This window comes from Pezoporus occidentalis, unplaced genomic scaffold (assembly GCF_034315485.1).
Source record: "Pezoporus occidentalis ecotype Australia unplaced genomic scaffold, CSIRO_AGI_Poc_V1 ctg17, whole genome shotgun sequence".
In the NCBI taxonomy this organism is placed as follows: Eukaryota; Metazoa; Chordata; class Aves; order Psittaciformes; family Psittacidae; genus Pezoporus; species Pezoporus occidentalis.
Window position 1 is genome coordinate 3,891,486 of NW_026913531.1, and position 18,635 is coordinate 3,910,120.

The 18,635-nt window shown below is 37.4% G+C and overlaps 1 protein-coding gene across 9 annotated transcripts in view; it reads right to left on the reverse strand.

The window, feature by feature from the left end:
* Positions 1 to 236: 236 nt before the first annotated feature.
* Positions 237 to 18,635, reverse strand: part of KCNC2 (potassium voltage-gated channel subfamily C member 2) — a 104,615-nt gene continuing 86,216 nt past the window's right edge. For 2 of the 9 annotated variants that reach the window (XM_062613755.1, XM_062613754.1), the window contains exons 3-6: positions 9,766 to 10,696; positions 7,214 to 7,381; positions 2,430 to 3,350; positions 1,308 to 1,361 (exon numbers count right to left, since the gene is read on the reverse strand). In XM_062613755.1, the coding sequence (XP_062469739.1) occupies positions 3,214 to 3,350; positions 7,214 to 7,381; positions 9,766 to 10,696 (1,236 nt within the window). In that variant the 3' untranslated portion in view covers positions 1,308 to 1,361; positions 2,430 to 3,213. Of the gene's footprint in view, positions 1,362 to 2,429; positions 3,351 to 7,213; positions 7,382 to 8,883; positions 9,439 to 9,765; positions 10,697 to 18,635 lie in introns of those variants that run through there. The other 7 variants (XM_062613763.1, XM_062613759.1, XM_062613756.1 and 4 more) reach the window with 7 other exon arrangements.

Sequence of the window (18,635 nt, forward strand, 5' to 3'; positions counted from 1 at the left end):
CCAGGATGCAGTAAAACTTTAATGAGTATGATAACAGCTAGCCAAATTACAACTTCCACACAAGGTGTGGGGTCATTAACAGGAAGGATGATTTTAAATTGTTTTAATAGCCAGCTCATGCTAGTTTTTTTATTAGCTCCTTATGCGCCCCAGGTAACTGGTTTGAGAATTGGGATGGCCAGTGGCATGCAGGGGACCGATACAGCTAAAGAAAGAGCATGAGCCACTTCAGGAGATATGTTCCAAGTTCCTCCCCAGGTCTTTTGCCTTTTATTCTCCAATTCAGGTATTACATTTCCACTGGTTTCCACCAGGATTGTGCATGCACCTTGACATGTTCACAGAAGTTCCACAATACAGAGTTTCACAACTGGGACAGGTCCCTACAATCGGGACACCAGGGTGACAAAAACAGATTCTGGAGAATTTCGCACTGAATAGGGTGGAGAGAACATAATTACCACATCGTAGCACTACAATGCCTCATCATAAACATAGAATAGACTAGATCCATTTATCACAAAAATCACAGAAAATAACTGATCAAAGAATATCTCTTGTATGTAAAATATACATTTGTAAGATATCATTTTAATACACCTTTTATACTTATTGATGCTGGGTTTGCAACACTGAAGTTGAAAGGAAAAAAATAAAAAAACCCAAAATAGACTTGCTGCCAGACTTTTATTTCTCATAATACTTATAGTTTGAGGTAACAATGAAAGACTGTGTGCTGTGAACAAAGTCAGTGATGTTTGTCTGCAGTCACATTTTGCTATCAAAGTGAAAAGTAAACTTAAGACTTGGCATGTACACTAGAAGTCATATAAATATAGGTCATGGCAAACTGAGGACTTATGCAAACCTATTCTGCTCATATTTGTGACCACTGCAAAATATACCATTATTATGACAGAAGTCAAGACAGATGTACTTTACATCACTATCATTATTAAGTGTGTGTCTTTGTATGATCCACAGCACAGCTTACTGCAGGAACCAGGAAGTGGGAACAGGGGTGTGGGTCTTTGCATGGAGCCTTAGCAATGATGACTTGAATTCAGCTTTCCTTGATATAGATAAAAACTGATATTCCATGCACACACGTTTTATTTACAGCTGACTCATCAACAGTGACTAGTCACCCCTTCCTCTGGCAGCAGTAATTACAAGCAGTCTTTAATCTTCTTCAACAAGCTCTACTTCTCATGTAAGTCTCAGTGATCTCCTCAAGGCGCGAGCTGTTTATCAGGGCCCATTCAGCAGCAGCAGTCTCTTTCCAGTACAGTCCTTGGTATGGCTAAATTCCATTGTCCCTTTTTCAGCAGTCAAAAATCCATGATAAATTCTGTACAACACTGTAGTTAATATAACAGCAGCACCAGATATTATATTAATTCTTTTGCTAAAAGCTGTTTGCAATTATCTCTCTATTGACAGTATTTTACCAAAACTATATCAATGTACATCTCTAAATATCAGAAATGTATATTTTGATAAATACATTATTGTACAATAATTCTGACATGCAGGTCATGCTATTGGGCTAGGCTATATACAGAACATGTTATATGCTCAACAATAAGTTATATTTCTTTCTCTGGCAAAGAATAAAACATGACAATCAGGTACTACTCAACAATCTCAAGGATCTCTCAAGATTGTGGTTGTTATGGTCTTTCCCATATAGTTCTAAAACTCTATAGTTTAGGGTATTTTTTCCTCATCAGCCCAGAACATCAAATCTGCCATTGCATTGGTCCTGTTGCATAAACAGAGGTTAATATTGAATGAAAAAGCCACTATAGGAGATACAGTTTCAAAACTGTAACGAATGCTGGTTGCTAGAAGGAAGATTGATGTAATAGGCAAACGGTCAGTACTGTAAAGCCGCTACTAAATCCCACTGGAAAAATCTTCAGAGTGCTCACGTGAGTTAGTCTAGACAATACTAACTTGCACTTGAAAAATATATATATTTATTTGTGTCTATACACATAAGTATAGTCCATGGGGAAAAAAAAAAATTAAAAAAAAAACAAAAAGAGAAAAGGAGAAAAATGTCCTTAGTTAACCTTAAAAGATGGGGGCATTTTAACAGTATCTCTGTGCTTTATGGAGACAGATGGAAAATACAGTAGACAGGTTGTAAAACAGACAGACAAACAACATATAGGACAAAGCACCTCAAAAAAGACTGACTGAAGAAATTTTTGAAGCTTATGAGCCAGAGGTATAAGTCTGGTCAAAAATCTGACTTGAGAACTACTCCCCTCTTACAGTAGTACAATAGAACCCCCAATAGTCTTCTCAATTTTACTTGGCACTCAGCCTCTGAAAAGGTTGAAGAACCCTGGAGCAGAGAAATTACTACAGTACCAAGCAGCACTTGCTAGCTTAAAATTGCAAGTCTGGATGGCGTTTACCTTTCTTGCATGTTTTGTGCCTTCCCCAAGCCATTAAGAAAGAGATCTGGCTTCTGCTTGCGTGTAACCAGTAATGACAACCTCTTTGCAGTTATCTGTGTGCAAACAACCGGAGACATTCAGAACTCTGATACAGCAATCCAGTACCGAAGTAAGTTAATCACAAAATAAAGCCATTTATAAACAGGTAGATTGTTAAAAAATAAAGGAAAAGGTTAAACAAAGAAAAACAATCCCACATGCAGACCAGTTTATCAGTGCTTTCATTTCAGCAGGATGGTACAATGTGAGAACACACATCCAGAGCCCTCTGTGGTCTCCACAGTCAGCAACACTGCTTGTCAGGTGATGGAGACAGGATGGTCCATGCAAATGAGCAGACCCTTCACAGCACACATCTTCAGAATGGATTAGAGTCACAAGAAATGGAAGTTCGATGCAGTGACTGATAATTAGTTGGAAGCACATTATTTTAAGTAATTATCCCTGAAAATATGCTTATTTATTGAATATACTGGCCAACAGCATCCACTAACTGTCCTTTTATTGCCACAGTAAAGCAGGACCATGTAGTAGATAAAAGAAGAATCACTACCTTGGGTAATCTTTAAAAGCCAAGATAAAAATCTTCAGCTACCCAAGTGGCATTTCTTACTACTGACAGTTATTATCATACAGAAGCTATACCATATTTGTGGAGCCTATGGTTAACGCTACATTTATTTCCACTATGTGGTAAACAATATCTGAATTAATACTATGTAGCCGATTGATGCCATCTGCTTTACAAGATGGAAGGGATGGGAGACCGAGAGCGCCTTAGAGGACAAGGTGAGCTGTAGGGTGATGTTACTGGAGACAGTCGCAGAGCATTGCCTGTCAAGCCAGCTATGCTGTTTAAGCTTCGAGATTTTTCATAGCCTTGTATGAGAAAATGCACAGACATCAGTCGAATTCAGCCAAAAAAAATAGACAAAGACAAACAATACAATGTAATGTAGTCCAAGGAGCTATCTGTGACTCAGGGAATCTGCCTGCAAAAGAACTCAATGCTGAGATGCATTACTACCAAAAGATAATAATAAATGAAATTGTTTACAAATTGATGCAGCTATTCTTTCCTAGAAAATTAAACAGGCTGCTACACAAGAGGTCTGACCTGCTCTCCCACACCCCATCTTGCACTCAGTGCTGCTCTGTTGGCTTCAGCAGGGTTGCATAGAATGCAGGGTAAAGGATCCCAGCAGCATTATTGGATGAGTTATCTATCTGGCTAAGCATAATCAAAGCCCCATTAAGACAGACTACAAAAATGGTTAGAATTATATAATCTTTGATGAACTCAATTCCTTATAAAGTATATTTTTTCTTTAAAAATAAAGAAAACAAACCCCAGACAAATTGTATACAGTAAGTGTAAATCACTTCTGCAGAGGATTGAATGATAATATGCAAAAGCAACTCCATCCTCCAAAATATTAACCCTAAGACTTTGTGTCTAATACTAATGTATAATAAGATAGCATATTAAAGTATAATAAGATAGCAGAGTCTGACATATTTGTAAATGACTCCTGATAGGCAAATTTAAACCACCACATTTGTGCTCCTTCTCCAACTGACTCAAATGAAATAAATATATTAGTCCACATAGGTAAGTAGTAAATAATTACGCATCAAATGAGGCAACCACATAATGCTTCACAATTTGGAGAGAACATTGCACTTGCAGAGATTTCTGTTCAAATACACCGTGAGTTCTAGCTATCTACTTTTTGCTGCATATAGGTTGTTTTTACCTCATAAAGGCTATTCTGTAAAATGACAGAAAAGCACTGCTATTCACTGCATCACTATCTTCATACTGAAGGATCTTCAACAGCACCTGAATAAATCCACTTATGAAGGAAAGGCTCAGTCCTGGAGGACGATACCAGCAAGGAAATACAACGAAGATGGAGCTGGACAGGACCTCACTACTCAAGTACATGGATACTGCTTCACTGCAAGCATAAGTCCCATTGATTTCAATGGCACTACCTATTTGCTTGAAGAGAAGTACACATCTAAGTATTTGTCAGTTTAAGACATTCAGGAATAAAATGCTTTCAGTGAAATACTAAGACTTTTCCCACATCTAAAATGCCAGTGATGATACAGCTAAGCATCATACTGGACATTACCAGGCAGAGAATTGTTAGCAGCTCCAAAACAAAAATCATATTTTATGTTCTCCCCTAATGGCAATTAACATATCTCTTATACAGTGAGAATTGCATACTGTAAAACTATACTTTAAGCAAATGTATAACCGCATGTCTGGTAAAATGTTCTGCAGTGCTCTCTCCAAATTGCAAGGGCAGGCTAGACTGTGATGCTTCACAGCCTTCTGATACATTCCAAAAACAGCCTCCAGCTTCTGAGTTTCTATCAGCATTTACACAGATTAGAATTATGTTTGAAAGGAGAATCGAGGGGAAGCACAATGCTAGTGTATACAACAAAATAGTCAGGTAGACTTTCATTACACAGAAAGTAGGAAAGTATGTTTTAAAAATATTTTTCCTGCAACTTTTCTAACAATAAAAGCAAAGAACTGATACAGGAAGGTGGTAAAGATGACCAGGAACTCCTAAAAAATAAAACCCAGATACACAAGATGAATAGAGGCATGATTCCAAATGGTACTTTCCAGGTATTTTGGTGGGCTTTGAATCAGCTCCAAACCAGTGTCATCTTAGAGATGGATATAAGGTGAAAATGCAAAAAAGCTTAAAATAAATGATAACTGAACACAACCAAGAAGCAAAAAAGGAATCAAATGAAGGGTAGACTTGATGTGTGAATTAAATTCAAGTATTCAAAATCATTAGGATGTTGCTTGAAGATGGTTTCTTCTCACGAGCTAGCCTTTTTACTCTCTATAAAATAAACTTGAAAGCCAGTGGCTAAAATATTTCAGCCTAGACTAAGGTTATCATCGGAGCCACCAGAGACAGTCAAAAAGCATATTTCTCATTGAGAAACTGTCAGTTCTGAACTCAAGCCCTATTTTTCCAGTAAAAGCTATGAAACAATTTTCTCTTGAATCTAAAATTTGAAATTAAAATGTTCAGGTGATCCCAGTATAAAATATGTTTTATTGTTATATAATAAATGATTATTATTTATATGATTGTTACATGTTACGTGGTTTTATTGTTATATATTATGTTCCATTTCTTTAGCAGCTGGTTGGTAACTTATTATTTCTGATCTGTTGTTGTAACTTACTATTTCTGATCTGTTATTTCTGATCAGAAACAGTAGATCTGTTTATGATCTACTGTCAAGTGAACAGCACTCAAAACATTTATACTAATATTCCTAAAAGAAATCAAGAACCTTATCTTGCAAGATGCCATGGCAATCTGCACACTTCAGGAGTTCCTGACCTCCTCAAAGACTGGACTCTTACTATTAGAGCTATTTTAAATAATCCTAGTTGTTTAGACTACAATGTAAGACCTACACACAGTGTAAAGCATCCTAAACCTGTGCAAAAACATGTTTACCACAAAGTCCCATTTAATCTAAGCATTAAATATGGGAATATGTAAACCACAGGAGCATAGAGGCAATCATACTCTTTAGAAATACCATACACATTAAACTCTGGCTGCATACTGATTCACAGGTTTAACCTACTGAGCTCATGCTTTTGAAATATGAAAAGAGCATTTGCAGAATAATACAAGAGAAGTCCACTAGGGTCTATGGCTGGGTAGGACAGCTATGTTTGCTGAACATAAAGCATGGTTAAAAAAAGAGGAGGGAACAGGATGGGGAGACAGCAGAAAAATCTCAGCGGTAAATATTTGTCCAGGGCCACATGGCTACTCTAGATGAACCCTGAGGTGGATGACTGCACATAAGCACTCAGGAATGTGAAACTTGTCAGAATGATATAATTTGCCAAGAGACCAAAGCAATTTTTACCTAAGGAAACTGCAACGCTTTTACCGGCACTGCTGATTTTGGGGTTACGCTCTGAGGTTATTAGGTTTGTAGCCACACCATCAGTCACATGGGTGATGCATATAAGGACAGAAGGTTTTGCAAACTCTGCCTGGGGAACCCAATCCTACTGAACAGTGAGTAATGAGAATTGAAGAGGCTGAATAACCAGAAAGGCATTTTTAAAACCTTGCAAGATCAAGCATTGTTTACTGTAGTTGAATTCTGGCAGGGGTCGACAGTTACCTCTTAGCATCAGTGGCGTATTACAAAGATGAAACATTTTGTGGCACTATAAACTCAAAACTTGTCTTTGAACAAATCTAAACAGCATCTTATTATATGCTTGGTTGTGTTCAGAACAAAAACATTGCCTACTTCTGACATTTCAACCTTTCAAGTGTAATTTATTCAGCTGTATTTTTAATGAGTTATTAAGTGCAGACCAAAATTAATAAATAATTAATTTTTCTTTTATCATGACACATGGTATTGAGTGATGAGTGGCTGAATGAACAAGGTCTGAATTGCAGGCTTTTCCATTAAAGATAACAGACAAATGAAGACAAGTGAGATGAGGGTCCAACATCAAGCACATTTTATGAAGACTAAAGGAGATGAGTGTTTCTAAAAGGAAAGCAGGAAAAAATGACTAGGAATAAAGAAAAAAGATACATTGTGAGCACAATCTTTCCTTTTAGAGCATTGTGCACATCATTTTACTCTGATTGCTTTTCACAAGCACATTGCTGAGTAACCTTTTATGATCTAATGAAAGAAGTTCATACCTTTCCTGATCCCTCCATCAGTAGCACACGTGTAATCACCTGTTGTCAGTAGGAAACATGTTCCCCCTCTTCTGTTTTTGTCTCTTGTACTAGAGCGTCTGATGGGAGGGAGCCTTTCACCAGGTGAGAGTGGTTGCTCACTTCCTGCACTGTCTTCACCTGATAACACTGGTTAAAGCACCATGCCCATTTACAGACAATAATGAATGAGGAAATGAGACATCACAAAGAGCTTATGCTGAATGCTGGATATTCCCATCACTCAAAAAATAGTTATAAGGTAAATCATTAGAAGAAAACAAGATTGCAATTCACCATTAATCAGTACAAAATGGCAAAGAGTATATTTTCTATTCAAGAGCAATGATCTTTTGACTTCCCTGTTCTTTTAAAGCTCATATAAAGTTATATTAAACTAACATGAAATAAGAAATAATCAGATCAAGGCTCAGTTGGTTGCCTATTATGTACTGCAACTTTTCAGGGTACAGTCAGACTTGGCTATTTCAAACAAGTATTTACTATACTGGCTATCATTTTTTGCTAAACAAGAGGTCATGTTAGTAATTTCTCCTTAGATGTTGCTTATTGTAGTTTAAAAGACAACCGCTCCCCAGGAGGGTTAAATTTTCAACATTTAGCACTAAAACCTGTCGAATAACACAGTTAGTTTTCATTTCTATACTTCTCAGACTTGCACTGCTTGTCACCATAAGCACCCAACATTAAATGCTGTCTTTGGTCTCTAGTTTATCTTGTCAAACAGTAAACTCTTACCTCTCCTGATTTGGCACTCCCAAAGGACTGTCTTTAAAAATGATCTACTATTTCAGATTCAGGCCTCACTTCAATGAAAAATTCTCTGCTCAGAACAGCACATAACAGATAATGGCAAGTTACTGACTTTAGCTTTAGCTTTGCATTTAAACCTGAGCAAGTGTTTTTCTGAACTGGTAATGCAAACTTCAAAAGCCTTGAAGTTTTGCACAGAATTCCTAGTGATGCTAATAGCTTTACCAGAAATAAAGCTACAGTGCATGATGTGAATGGTGGCACTACGGAAGAGAAAGTCAGCACTTTAAAATGGCTCCTTTTTGCATATCTGCTTCCTCACTAACTTCAAGGATTATAACACCTTGTAAATAAAGCTGCAGACACACAAAAGTGTCTCTTTGCTCTAATCACATTGAGCCTTCTCCATGCCAGAATACCTTTAGTGAGACCTGAAGGCATGAAAAAGCTGTTATTATTAACACTTTGAAGATATCTGAAAGTGTGTATCACTCAAAGCACTGTAAAACTAACTATATTCCACCCACAGTGTGAGTCCTTTCAGGAGTTTCCATCCTCTTAAATATATTTAGGATGCTCAAAAAGCTGTGTTAACTTTGTCTGCATACACTCACTTGGAGACTGAAACCCAGCTTCTTTGAACATAAATGCTATTCAGTAACAGAGCAACAGACCAAAGATAGATATTGTTCAAAGACTGATTTTCCAGACTCTATACTTTTTAAAAATTAAATTTCAATTACTGAATGACACCAGACAGGGGTTTTCTCTATTATTCTTTAGTAGCTTTCCAACATTAGTCTACTGACTGGTATGTGAGCTTTGTAATCAGACTGTTCTTGGTTTAAGAATAAATACATTCAAAACCAAACAAAAAATCCTTGCCGCTAAAAAATTTGTTTCAAATACACTGAGAGATAAAATTGACTCTAATTTGAAGAGATATAGAATATAGGGGAAGAAGCTATCATTTGATATGCATTTTTATAATTATGTGATTAGCACAAAATACTCCTTATCGATCATTTGGAACTCTAACAAATAAGATACTATAAATCATAAACATCAACACTAATAATGATGATGATGTTGCTAGGGGATGTCATTTTCATTTTTCTTGACAAACTTTACATCAGCTGTACTATTATCATTCAATTAATAGTAAATATCATGCAATGTCTCATCTAATACAGATGAAGGAGATTTATCTAGCCAGGGAAGCGGAATGCCAAATGGAAAGAAAGCTAGAAATATAATTTCTTCTTATTTCCTTTGAGTGCTGGGCTTTTGATGTAAAGCACCTGCTCCTTTTAAATGACTGCTTCTTTGTAGGATCTTGCTTAACAGGCCACGATGTGGCACGGGCAAAGCTGACACAAGAGACAGACACTGAGGCAAAACACCATGGAGTCCAACAGGGTGGGACACGGTGGCTGCTCAGATAGTCACAGTCATGCAGAAAAAACAAGAAACATCCATACAACGCAACAAACAACGGGCAAAAAAAAAGGTTGATATCATCAGCAGGAAAGCATTCTCAACAGAGCAAGCAAAACTGTATAGACCAGCTACATAGAGGTTTGGGAACATCACTATACCTATTTTATCCTCTATGAGACTGACACACGCAAACACTGGAGGGGAGAAGGGTGGGAGCTACGTCTTCTCCTGGCAGAAAGACTAGCTGCTTTCTGACCCCTACCAAACGTACTGGTCTATAAAGTGTTTTCAGAGGACATGCATTTCCAGTGGGGTCCTACCTGATGATCTGTTGTGCTCCATCAGCTGGTTGTCCTTGCCCAGGCAGATGTCACCCTGTGTGCTATTGCAGGCCATGTTCAAGTCTGTCTTGCAGAAGGTGGGCGAGCTGGCTTGAGGAGCAGGAGGGATGTGCTTCTTCCGCTTCCTTGGCAGTTTCTGCTTTGCCATGGCCAGGGAGTAGTACATCCCAAAATTGTTAACTATCACAGGCACCGGCATGGCTATGGTGAGCACCCCCGCCAGAGCACACAGGGCTCCCACCAGCATGCCTGACCAAGTCCGTGGATACATATCCCCATATCCCAGTGTGGTCATGGTGACCACAGCCCACCAGAAGCCGATAGGGATATTCTTGAACTGTGTGTGCTCACTCGCTGATGGGTCATTAGGCTGGGCTCCCACCCGCTCTGCGTAGTAGATCATGGTGGCAAATATCAAAACACCAAGAGCCAGGAATATTATCAGCAGCAGAAATTCATTGGTGCTGGCTCGCAGTGTGTGCCCCAGCACCCTGAGGCCCACAAAGTGCCGGGTGAGCTTGAAGATTCGAAGGATCCTCACGAACCTTACCACCCTGAGGAAACCAAGCACGTCCTTAGCAGCTTTGGAGGAGAGCCCGCTCAGACCTACTTCTAGATAGAAGGGCAGGATGGCCACAAAGTCAATGATATTCAGGAGGTTTTTGATGAATTCAAGTTTGTTTGGGGAAAAAATAACACGTACTAAAAATTCAAATGTAAACCATACCACACAGACTCCTTCCACATACGTCAGGGCAGGATCTGTCTCGATTTCATACTGTAGCACAGTTTCTGTCCCATTGGTGACCAGCTCAGTTTTGTTTATAATAGTATTGAAAGCCTCATGTGTTTCCAGGCAAAAGGTTGTGATTGAAACTAAGATGAAGAATAAAGAGGCAAAGGCAATGAACTGAAACGAAAAGAGGGAAGAGACATGAGAACCACACAGCTCTTCTCATTAATACTAACAGTGTCAGTGATTATTATAAATCAGTGCATCTTTTACTTATTCATCCCCAAGTGATTCAATTCATATGAATAAAACTTTGCATCTAGGCCAGTGGAGTGCAGCAGACAGTTCTCACATCTAATCTTGGAGAACGAAAAGTCTTGGTGATTCATAAAGTGGAAACAAATTCTTTAATCTGTACTAATTACATTCAGTTGTCAAGGTGCCTTAAAACTAGCCCCCATAGACACCAACCACAGCAAGATTTAAGGCTGTCCAGCGCTTACATAGTGGAAAATGGGGTTGTACCTAATGGCCTTGAGATTATGGTTCAGAAATTCACACCTGGCCTGAAGGGTATCTCAGAGGGTCCTAGGGACTGATCCAAACACCATGCTTCCTTTGGATTTTCAATGAATCACAAGTGCAGGAAGTTTACTGACAGAAAATGACTTCTGTGTTACAGGCCGAGTTGGTTGCACAGCCTGTTATGTTCACAGTCATCCACTGCTTGTACTCTTAGGCAGGACTATGAGTAAACCTAGAAGAACCTCTCTTATTGCAGTGCCAGAGCTTTGCCAGGATGTTAGGATCCACAATCCTGCTATCAAAGTTACAAAGCCAGGACAATCTGAACAAACTGGGAAATACAAATTCAGTTCTATAGGGGCCCATGAATAGATAAAACACAGTTAAATAACCTGGAGACAGTCCTCACACAGGATTGTTAAGGACTTAAAATCATTTACAGTCTGATCTTCAACTCAGTCATTACAGTCATGCATTGAAGAAAAGAGAATGTCCAGGACAGGATCTCATAAAAATTAACACTGAGACAAACAGCTGGGGGTAATAAACATTCATACACCCAGTAAAACTTATCAAATTAAAAAGTGCTTTGAGGGCAGTTGTTCCTTTGCTACAATAGTCAACTTCTTTTAAGTGACAATACATTATCACTGTATTAGCACTACCATAGCAATGGTGTGGTACATGAATAGATGATGTGTTTAAATCCCTCCCTGAGCAAGGATTTATAACATGTTATCAATGTGTTTATCATTCTGGATTTTCATCTTAATAGACATCTTATAGCCAGTATTGTCATGGAAAAAACTCTGAAGACTTGCAAATTTTAGGAGGTGTTAGGGGTCCAAAGAGAAAAAAAAAAAAGATGACTAAATAGGTTTTTAAAAATATCTATTGTCTATGTACTTCCTCATATGTTGAATTTCATATAATGAAATTTTACCGCTGCATAAAGAAAAACCCACATTTCTTTCAAAACAGCAGCAAATTACTAACTGTTTTGGCTTTGGATTTTTGCAGTTTTAAATTTTTACTTGCTAGTAAAACAAAAACATAAGCTAGGAATAGCAGAGGTTGAGGCAGGCTCTTCATCCTTCTTAATATTGTTTATTACAGTCAATAAACTTAATGTGGTTTATGCTTCCCTTAATAATACTTAAATATCACTCAGGGTATCACTCTCTTAATCCATTAATTCCCAGCTTTAAACTAAGTACCTTAAAGAAGCCAAGCTAGTAGAAAAAAGTATATTCCCTACTACCACTCTACTGGAAAGAGAAGCTTATAGTATGGGTTCTGGTGTTACTGGCAAGAGAAAACTCCTGCTGCCATGTTACCACACCAAAATCTTAGATCTCAATAAAATATTTTAGTTACAAGGCAGACAGAACAGCACCCATGAGCAAGAATGCCTTTATTAATGTTACTCTAATCCAGTCTGCAACACTGAGGCAAAACCTATTTGGTGTACATTGGGTATCAGTCACTGAATTCAGCTCTCAGATTTAGTGTTATCTACCACAGGAGTTCATTTGGACTGGTGCAATACTGAATGGTTGCATTTTTCTAACACAGACTATTAGTTCAACAACAAAATGTTGTCTCTACAACAGCAGAGAGAATTGCTTTTATTCCAAGAAACAAATTTAAATTTGCAATGCAGGCCTGGCAAATTTATTACATTTGGACTCATAAGATATATCTATCAACCCCCCCATATATCTACCTATATCAGAGATTTGCAGTTTGTTTATGGCTTCCTTTCCACAATCAATGAAACAAAGTATTACACCAGGCCCCTCCATTACAAATGCTCTAAATCTGTTATCTTTCAGAAAGGACTGACTCAGGGACTGAACTGAACACTTATCATCCAGTCTGAACTTCTCCTGACAAGCCTAGCAAACAATCTGACATTGTCTGGCTGATTTTTACCAAACAGGCTTTTCTGCCTTTGCACTAACTACAAAACTGATGCACATTCACAGCTCATTTGCTCCTGGCACCTGACACCAACACTCATGAAAAACCCTCAATCTTGTGTGAAACAACTAGAGTCAGCAAATACAACCAGATTTATACAACCCAAGTGAATTAATCTCAGCAGATCTCTGCAAAACCTCTCCACAACACAGAGAGAATTTACCAGACTCTAAGCAACTGGTGGGCTAAGAATGACCCTTGGGAGACTCCTTGAGCATCCTCCAGCATCTTTCTGTGCAGTGAAGGAGGGAAAAAACAAATAAGTCTGGGGAGGTTAAAAATCACTAAAGCTAAATAGTTTGCAACCTGGGTGGGAACTTTTAAAAGATAAAATATTGGGCAACCTCTTTAACAGTAACACTTCGGCGATTTCAAACTGTGAATATTTTTAGCCTGAAAAGCACAGAGAATTACAGTAAACCTTGCCAAACTAAAATTTACCAACAACTCAGATATATCAAGGGCTAACTGTGCATTCAACTATGCACTGAATCTAATAGTATGTAAATAATTAGCACCTGCTTCCGGGCTGTATTTCAGAAAGAGAGTCCATTCTGGTTCAGATCCTTTCTAAAAAAAATGCCAAAGACCAAGGGATTAAGTACAGATAGAACTGCCTGACAAGCTGTTTATCACTGTTTTGCTCAACATTGATGCTGTGAAAGGCCACAGCGCACTTGGCAAAGCAGATCAAAATTTTTACCTACATTCAACAGCGCTTTATTATCCCTAAAGAAAAAAGACATTCAATCATTTCCAAAATCTGCTGAGTATCCCACTTTGTTATCCTAACGGCAATCATCTTTCAGAGGTTAGAACAAAGGCAAGAAAAAACTGTTAATCTGGTGATAGATTTCTTGATAGTTCTGCAATTTCCATTCATAGCAATGTAAAACAATGAGATGAATACATTTGACCATGCACAGAATAGCACATGCTTCACTGGCTTTCAGCAAAGAGATGCACACAGAAAAAAATTATCTTTTGCTGCATTTTGCTTTAAGCTGTAAACTCCTTGGATCAGAACATTCTGGACAGAATTCGCACAGGACCTAACACGATGAAACCTCATACACAAGACCTACAATGTTATCACAGTAGTCAGAGGGTTCAGAGAACATGCAGGAAGAAAATGCAGTGGTCAATGCAAGAAGGAATATTTTATCAAAGAAAATTGCTTAGAGACTTACGTTAACAGATACTTCCTTAGTATTATATTACATAATACCAGGCAATGTGTTGAAAAGACTCTACCATATTTTTTGTTAAGACTTGTAATGACAGAAATTAAATGAAGTCATGTGCTAGCCCCACTTTATGCTTTCCTTCTGCTTCATCCTAATTCCACCTTCTCTGAGGGTAATGAGCCTTTAAAAACACATCCATTTTTGTTCATGTGGGCAAGCACCACATTTTAGATGAAGTCAATTCAGATTCAAACTCAAAGATTGTCAGTTGGATGTGACCAACCAACTTCTGTTCCTCAGTCTTGTTAATGTCCACAATATGTGGGGTACCACACACAACTTTCTGGGGATTTTGGTTTGGTTTTATGAAACACCCTAATCTAAAAGGACTTAGCCTGACCATCATTTTGGAAAAGTCACAGCAAGGAGACCATTTGCTGTTTGAAGCAGCATTTCACTGTGAGAAGTTCTGGAAACTTAGGTTTTAACTTCCTGCAACACAAACTCAGCCTTGGTATACAGCCAAACAGTTTCATTGACACCCTTTTTTAAACTAAAGATTGTGGCCCAAGCACATGTCTTGAAACTATCTGGAAAAAAAAAAGTTGAAGAAAAATTTCCAAATAAGATCCAAATAATCACAGTCCTTCTCTCATTTCTTAAAAGTTTGTTTTTTTTTTTTAAATACTTGTTTCATGTTTGTTTCAATGGATGAGAAAAATTATCTTCATTTAGGTTCTTCTTTTTTTCCCCCCTGAGGGACAACACTTTTCTAAATGAGAAAATGGTTGTACAGACACTCCAGGGCCACCAAATCAGCCTTTTTCAAAATTGAAATTAATACAAATGACATTAATAAAAAGTTGTGCCTGGTTTTGCCAGAAGTGAGCAGTTAAAAGTTTCAGAACTGTTCAGTATGTAATACACAGCATGCAGAACATTTCTCTTTAAGTAGTTAAAACTCTCAGTAGGTTACTGATTCTCTTTTTTCACATTTTGACAGCAGCATACACCCAGTTTTGTCCATGTGTACCGGCATCACATTTCAGAAAACACTGGTACAGATTCCAGCTGCCAGCTTCTCTAGTTGATGGGATCATCAGCCGAGCTCTGTTGCTGAGTCTTACTAATGTTCACAACCAGTGGATTAATCATCTACAACTTGATTTTTAATGAAGCACATAAATCTAAAGTGAGCATCAAATGTCTCCATATAATTTGTTGGAAGTAAAAAACTTTATGATTACTATTTGAACTCAGTGTCCCACTGGGAACAGAGCTGCTCAGAGTTGAAGGTAATTTCAAAACTGAGAACCAATTCTTGGATTGCAAATTGAGCAGTCTGTGGATTATAACAATTTCTGTGCATCCAGTGTCCTGCTTTAACTTGCACATACCTCCTGAAGTGCCTTGAAGAAATTAAGGTCACTTAAGAATCGTGGCTGCAAATGACCTGACAACAGTCTTGTAGGTCATGTCTGTGTTTCACAGTAGGAAAAGGCACCTGGTCAGAGTACGCTGTGGCTCACGTCTAATCCGCATCCAAGTTTCCTTTCCAATGCAAACCCAAATAAAACAGCAGCAGAGCTAGAAACTGGTCCTCACACTCAGGTGTGTTATTCATAAAATCAGACTACTATTACTCCATATTCAAGCTATGCTTTGTATGTCCATCCTGCACCCTTAAAAGAGGTTATAGCTACATATTTAGTATTCAAAGATGAACAGGTTATAGTCAATGAAGCAGTTAATGCACAGGTAATTATTGGTAGTCAGTCACCCTTATTTCTTGTTTCATAGTTAACTTTTGAATAAAGCCTCTCACAATATTTAAGTTTTTTCCCAGAAAGACTCTGTATCCCGTCTGGATACAATTGGTTCTGAGGTTGCATCTCAGCACCTCCTCCTTAAACTCTCCACACTGTGTAAAGTATATTTTTTAATGATGTGAGTATTCAATAGCAGCTTTTATGGTTGTGTCAGTTCATTTGTGTTTCATTCCAGGACTTAGAAGGCTTGCCCTTGATATGCTTGACTATAGAAAAAGAAAAGTACTGAATATTTAATAAGCCCTTGGAAATACAACATTTAATATTCTCTAATGCAGGTACAGAATTGCCTTTGAAGAAAACAGGTGACAATGCTGCTTTAAATAAGTATCTTCACAGGCACATTACTAGATTTGATAAATGCATGTTGCTGGAATTTAAAACAATTTAAAAAAAACAATAATTCTCCCCATCATACTTAGTAGACTAAAAAGACTGTCACAGAAAAGAAACTGCATTTTATTTCTTAAACAAACCAGCTTTGATGGGCTTCCTCACGACTGAAACCAAAATCCTGCTTTTGTTACTAAAGATAAGAGTTTATGGAACGCCTTAGCTTTTCCTGACCAAAACAAGAATGGGGGAGTTTCCATAGCTGAGTTCTTTGCTTTCCCACCAGACCATTCATGCTAATGACAACACTCAAAATGGAGTAACTTTTCTGCTGGATAACAAAATAAAAGGAAGGCAGCTTTTTTTTTAAAACATCATGCTAATTTTGTAAAATAAAGAAAAAAAAGATGTCTATACTGTGGAGATTTAAAAATTATTTCCAGTGATGTCTGTTCATATCTGTCAGTTTAAGCCTCTTTGTTTCATTGCTCAGAGTATGATATAAACCATTTGAAAAAAAGTAACTGATTCAGTTTCTTCCTTCTACTAACCCTCTGACCACAAGAAGGAAGCTAATCTATGCATCAAGCTCATCTAATCGCATTGACTACAAAAATTTAGTCAGATATACTCATTATAAAACTGTATTTTGCAAATTTTTCTCCATATGTACCCTAAGAATACAGTTTCTTAGTATAGACAGCTATAAGTGGCTATACTGAAATTAAATATTCCCATCATGAACTTTATGATCTGATATTGACATTTTAATATTTTTTCTCTCGAGGCTCAGGAAAGAAAAGGCTTTGTCCCTGTAAATCTTTCATGTATTTGCCCCTTAATATTCTCCACAAGCCTTTTTTGTTCTTCCAGGAATTCAAACCCCAGTTACTTTGTGAAATCCTCCTAGTTCTGTAAGTGTAAGACACAGTCAAACAGGGAACAAAGCCAACGTCACATACTGTTTCCAATCAGTCACGACTAACTTGTGATGCAAATTTTTTTAATCTAGTTTTATAGCTGCTTAGTCATATAAAATCAAAGTCTTAAAAAGAGAAATCCCATAAAAATTCCAATAAATTTGAAGGATTTGGGTGTTCAATGAAAATACGACTCATCTATGGATGTTACTTAAGCAGAAAAAGAAACTGCATTTGTAAAGTAAATGGCATGCTTCACTCTAATGAGTAGCAACTGACATTGGAATGAAATCACAGAATTATATACCACTTCCAGCTTTAAAAAGAGTTGTCTCTGGGTTTAGATTTGACAGATTGTTCTCATTCCTCATTTTAACACGATAGATTTTTTTCCCTCTCCTTATCTTTCATCTGGATAACAGGAAACTGCTAAAATCATAATGTGATTTTAGAATGAGCTCTTGTCATGACCTTAACTGCATAATTTAATTTTCTGTGGGATGAAATTTAAATATTAATGCTCATTTTACCCAAACCCAACATCTCACCAAAGAGATCATTAGTCTCTTCACAACAATATTTCTCTCAAAGTTGCTGTTCTTCCTTAGCTATAAGCTCTCCTTGGAAAATTAACATTTTACACACACATACACAACAAAAAAAGGAAAAGCTGCATATGTTTTTATGGTGTGATGCATTTTCAGATCATTGCATCTGGGTATACTGAGTAAGATACCAAATACCATGAGCATCTACTAACCAAACTACTGGCATTTAAAATATAAACTCAAGGCAAATATATTCTCAGTTTGCTTCATCAGTCATAAATCATAATCTCTCACATTATCACTCTCTAAAGATTAAGGAATGGATACAGACACAGCATTTTAAATAAATCTTCAAGGGAAAACCAAAAACATGGTACATGAAGTATCAGGCACTAAATCCCATTTAATGTCTCTCAGAATTTATAACTCATCCTCCTTCTGGGGGCTAAGGTGGAATGTCAGCATTAAACTGGCTTTTAAATGTCTGCATAAAGATTCAACAGCCCAACTTTAGCATCCTAATTGGGAAACTCTGGCTATTACGATATCTCAACCAACATCAAGCCACAGTTGGTAGAGTTCTTGCCAATATTTTCTTTTTCGTCCTGTCAAAGGTAAGTCTACTTTTTTCAAATCCCCAGCACAGTTCTTCCTCATTTGTACTCTCTCCTGCTAAGATCATCTGGCTTTCAATTTAACACTTAACATTCTGCTACTATAATTCTACGCATAGTCATATTTGAATGAAAAAATCCATATATCAATATACTTTTATTTAAGAACAGCTTATA